We start from the raw sequence: 5,553 nt of genomic DNA, 5'->3' as shown, positions 1-5,553 counted from the left end.
TAAAAACATTACATGAACTGTTATAGACTCGGACTAGCCTGGTAATAAAACCAGCCCCTCTTTCTACACTTCTCTTCAAACAGAGGGTCTGGACATTCAATAGTGAGATTCAATGACTTGCTGGAGGTGTTGAGTTAAAAAAAAAAAAAATTGGATTAGCCCTTGACTGATTCTGTAAAAATGTCATTCATTTGAATAGAAATGTAGAAAAAAAATACATGAACTGTTAAAGACTAGGACTAACCTGGTAATAAACCCAGCCCCTCTTTCTACACTTCTCTTCGAACAGAGGGTCTGAACATTCAGTAGTGAGATTCAATAATTTGCTGGAGGTGTTGAGTTAAAAAAAAAAAATTGGATTAGCCCTTGACTGATTTTCTACATTCTAAATTCCATACAAGTTGAATTATACATGTAACTCTTACATTGTTAAACGTCACGCCACTCGTAGTCTGACAGGTCTTGGATCAGAGTGAGTACACGAGGGTTGACCTGCATGTGGGCTGTACTGGTCTTCTCCACTTTGGTTCCCTTCTCAGGGTTAATGGAGAAGAAACATCTAGGGGAAGAAGGTTAGAGGAGAGGAATAAAAACAGATTTAATAGAATAATATAATCATAAAATCATTCACGTCATAAAAGAAAACAAAATATATGTTTCCCTCAGACCAAAGTCAGAGGGAGTTCAGTCATTCAATAAAGCCAAACTGTACGGTATTTACTTCAAAACAAAACAAAAAACATACCTCTGAAGAAACTCCAGGGTGGATGCGAGCTGTGATGGGTAATGAATATTAAAACAGTAATAACTGCCAAACATCATGCACAGTGATTGGATGAAAGACGTCATCTGGTCATTCACGATGACCCGATCAAGGCTGAGCATCATCCATCGTGAGGAAAAACAGGACTGTCCTACAAGAACACAAAAAATAAAAACACAATATTCTCATCTCATTATCTCTAGCCATTTCATCCTTCTACAGGGTCACAGGCAAGCTGGAGCCCATCCCAGCTGACTACGGGCGAGAGGCGGGGTACACCCTGGTCAAGTCGCCAGGTCATCACAGGGCTGACACATAGACACAGACAACCATTCACACTCACATTCACACCTACGGTCAATTTAGAGTCACCAGTTAACCTAACCTGCATGTCTTGGACTGTGGGGAAAACCGGAGGAAACCCACGCGGACACGGGGAGAACATGCAAACTCCACACAGAAAGGCCCTCGCCGGCCACGGGGCTCGAACCCGGACCTTCTTGCTGTGAGGCGACAGCGCTAACCACTACACCACCGTGCCGCCCTAAACACAATATTGTTACCATTAAATATGGAATATGGGGTAAGGGACACATGGTGTGTGTGTGTGTGTGTGTGTGTGTGTGTGTGTGTGTGTGTGTGTGTGTGAGAGAGAGAAGTAAGGAGAGAGAGAGGGTGAAGTAAATGAGAGAGAAAGGGAGAAGATAGAATGCGAGAGAAAGGGAGAAAGAGTGAGGAAAAAGAGAAAGGGAGAGGATAGGAGTGAGGGATACACTAAGCATGATAGAGGGGAGGAAAGGAGGGAGAGAAAATGTGTGGTGGTGGAGGGGTATGAGAGAAAGAGTGAATGGAGAAAGAGAGCAAGGGAAAGAGGGGGAGAAAGTGTACAAGTGTGTCTGACAGAAGGGGTAAAGAGAAGGGGAGAGGACAGAATGAGAGGAGAGTGAGGGATAGTGAGAGAGAGCAGGAAAGGAAGGAGCAAGATAGTGCATGACGGGGGGAGTGAGGAGAGGAACCGAAGCATAGAGAGAGAGGAGGAAGAGAAAGAGCATGTGTTTGGGGAGGGCAGGTAGAAAGGCAGAGGATAGAGAGAAAGAAGGGAAAGAAAGTGAGACAGTTGTGGAGAGTTAAAAGTTCACGTACCACATATGACTATCGTGGGAGTTAAGGCAACGTTGGAAAAGTCCACTTCTTCGGCCAGACAGGTCTCGTCGACATGGCAAAATGTGGCCTCCTCCTTTTCACCAAAGTAAGTGAGAAGAAGCAACACCATCTCCACGACATCTGCAGAAGATCCTGTGTGTTCTCCCCTAGTGACTTCAAGCTTGGCTGTGGCTTGGCACAGATTCCTGTTTTTGCTGGCAGCTACCGTGGTGGACAGCCATTCCCACTTCCATAAACCAAAAAGGCCAGTCTTTCCTAAGGTCTTGTATTGCTCGTCCTTCATTTACCTCTTTTCGTTGAGTGAAATAAGTCCCTTTCATCATTGAGCTCACCTCCTCCTCTTCCAGGTCGTCATTTTGTTGCAGAAATAGATTTTTCAATTTTTCTTTTTTGTCTTGTTGGCTCTCTGTTGTTTCCCCAAGCAGCAAGAACTTCACTTCCCATTTTATACACCCATATGTATCTTGAATTGCAGCTCTTTTGGTTGATGCGATCTCTGTATCAGAGAACCTTCTTTGAGTTATTTTTGGTGTTGTGAACCTTCTTGAATTCTCCACACGATTCTGGATTTGTTTGGCTAGGGAGTGATAGCCAGTGCCAATCACGTCTCCCTCAATGACGTAAGAATTTGGGGTATCTTGACACTATTTTTTGGGCTACATCTACAGAATTTCTTTTACTGACCAAAGACGAAGTTCTCAGCATTTCTTTGACCACAATCCTCACCAATTCTCTACGTAAAGCAGGTCTCGGCCTGTGGCCTCTCTCCAGAGACTGCATCAACTCCTCAGGAAAGGAGCTCCATGGGACTTAAAATTTGTCGGCCCAGTCTGGTCCTGCCGCATGATTGACAGTGTTGGAGATAGATTGAGGAGATAGAGAGGGTCCAGGTGAAGGGCAATCCTGGTCCTGGTCTTTAAAAACAAAACACATACAACAACAACAGTTAAAGGACATTATGAGTGATCTCCATTTTCAGTTTTGACATATGGGTAAAAAAAAAATACAACTAATCAGATCAGCACTTCATACTGCAACTCACATTTAAGTTTCCAAAAAGCCACTGCCTTTCGGGCTTGAATTGGCCTCAAGACCGAGGAGATATCATCTTCTTGAATAAATTGAAAGTCGTCGGTTGATTCGATGCCCAGAGTTTGAAGTCGCTCTTCAAGCATGCTTTTTGATATTTCCGGAAGGTCCGGAAAGACCTCATTAATGGCCCCTCGCAGAAATGCCATTTCTCTAGACTGTGGGGAAAATAAATATTCATTCAACACAACACATACATATTCAACACATATAACGATATATACAGTTGAAGAGATTTACAATGATCTATATTGCAGTATGCAGTGCTGATCTGATTAGTTGTATTTTTTTTTTTACCCATATGTCTAAACTGAAAATGGAGATCACTCATAATGTCCTTTAACTGTTGTAGTTGTATGTGTTTTGTTTTTAAAGACCAGGACCAGGATTGCCCTTCACCTGGACCCTCTCTATCTCCTCAATCTATCTCCAACACTGTCAATCTGTGTGGCTTATAGAGTTGGCAAGTGAAAATCAATGTTATTTTTGCAGCCTTAATGCAAATAAGGTGTGAGCAACAGAACAGCATCCTGACGGCTTGGTAGAAAACTTTGGGTCAATCGATTTTTGAAGAAAATAGAGAATTTGTGTAGTCAAAATCACAATGTTACTTCCAAAATGCTAAAGCAGGAAATCTAGTGGACTACAGCAGCGCAACTAGCAAGCCAGACTCTAGACAGGCAAGATGATAATCGTACGTTCTTACAACAATCACAGAATGACCTTTGGTTAACCTACTACTGTTCATTGAAGAGTTTGATCACTGTAGTATATAGATTGGTGTGAACAAGCTGTAAAAGACAATGACTAATGAGATATTACATAAAATCGAGGAGAGTAGGCAAGCATGTCATTCCATAACCATGGATACCCGTCTCGAATCCGGCTTGTCAGTCGCGCTACTGTAGTTAGCTAGATTTCCTGTTTTAGCTTTTTGGTAGCAACATTGTGATTTAGACTACACAAGCTTCTCCATTTTCTTAAAAAAATTCGATTGACATAGGTTTTTTAACCCCTTCAACAGAATGCCGAGGTTGTCTATAAGGTCACACCTTATTTGCGCTGAGGCTGCAAAAAAATAATATTGATTTTCCCATAATGATTCTCACCTTACCAACCAGGGGCCGTTAAATGTTAACAAAAATATAACCTATGCTTGTTCCTGGCCCACTTGCCAAATCTATAGTAAAAGAGTTTTTTTTTTTAATCTCTTTGAATTCTGATCCAAGGCATGTGAATTTTGAATTTCATGTTTCTCCACATGTGGCCAAATCAGCATGCCTACTGTAACTTTTGAGCAGTGGGGTACAATATGTAATAAAAAAGGTTTGGGCCTACTCTAAAACATTTCTGGCAGTAGCCCTAGACTACATAATAGAAACATGAGATCACACTGACAAAACACTGTGCTTCAGAGGAATAACTCTGTGCCCTTTAACAATGTACTGTATGAAGTCAAAGGATAAAAATCTACTAAGTCATTAATGCGAATGCACTTCATTCCTGTACTTGGTGCCATTACCGAGTACAGGTGGTATTCGGAAAGATAGTCACAATTGTGTGTGTCCAAAACAAAATACACAGCTTCATTTTCTCGAATTAAAATGATGACAAGCTCTCCAAACTCCAAGCACTCGTCATTTTTTGAGACCAGGAAATTGCCCTCCTTATATGTTGTTCGTTTGTACTGGATTTCTGTGGAAACACTGGTATCATTTCCTGAGAAGTCAAAGTCACAAACCACGTTTTTGATGGCTTCACTGTAGAGGTTGGGGAAAAAAAGCACAGCTATTTTTAACTTGCAGAAATTGAAATGCTGATCCTGCTGAAAGATATGCCTGTAACATCTGGTGCCTTTCAGACAATGTTAAGCAGATGGTTTTAAAATTTTTCAAATGCCTGGCACATCTTTTAAAGTAACTGTGTTTACTCTCAAAACCATAGACGTCGCCAGACCCATTTTAGGGTAGCTCCAGCCACCCTATCTTATGGCAAAGCCACCCTATATTTTTTGCCCTTTTTTAAATTATTTATATATTTTTTTTCCCCCAAAAAAAAGCAAAGGCAGTAAAGCACTGAACATGAGCCATCAAGAATGCAAGTTAATCCGAACAACAGTTTCTGCTTGCTTATTTATTGTTTAATGCAATATTATTAATATCGTTATGATTCCTCCTCATTGGCTCTGTGTCAAGCGTCACATCGAGTGGTAGGCTAGTAGGACTTAAAAAACTACGCGGGCATTCTGCAGCAGGCGCGGTGTGGTGCGGGCTTCCATTGAGTTGGGTTTGCAGAGAGTCAGAATTCTATGCTTTCATTTGCAGACACACACGGTGAGATTGTAATTTGATGTCAGTGGTTCGCATTTGCTTAACTTTACCTAGGCTATATTGAGCAATGGGTAGTGAGGAAAGACGATATTGTAGCTTTTCTATTTCAACTGTAAATCTGGCACGTTAGCATGGTGAACAAACTTACTAAGCTGTGTGGGTTGTAGCCTACTAGCATTAGTTTTGGCATGGGAAAAGATCATCTGT

At 41.5% G+C, this 5,553-nt stretch overlaps 1 protein-coding gene across 1 annotated transcript; it reads right to left on the bottom strand.

The window, feature by feature from the left end:
- Window positions 1-429: 429 nt before the first annotated feature.
- LOC132886232 (uncharacterized) lies at window positions 430-2,471 on the bottom strand. The gene is made up of 3 exons (XM_060920796.1): window positions 1,907-2,471; window positions 746-914; window positions 430-559 (listed from the first exon to the last, which is right to left on the bottom strand). The coding sequence occupies exons 1-3, from the start codon at window positions 2,208-2,210 to the stop codon at window positions 430-432; spliced, it is 603 nt and encodes a 200-aa protein (XP_060776779.1). The 5' UTR covers window positions 2,211-2,471.
- Between the last annotated feature and the right edge of the window lie 3,082 nt (window positions 2,472-5,553).

The sequence above is a fragment of the Neoarius graeffei genome, chromosome 5, assembly GCF_027579695.1.
Source record: "Neoarius graeffei isolate fNeoGra1 chromosome 5, fNeoGra1.pri, whole genome shotgun sequence".
NCBI classification, from domain to species: Eukaryota; Metazoa; Chordata; class Actinopteri; order Siluriformes; family Ariidae; genus Neoarius; species Neoarius graeffei.
This window is presented reverse-complemented; position numbering and strand designations above follow the sequence as displayed.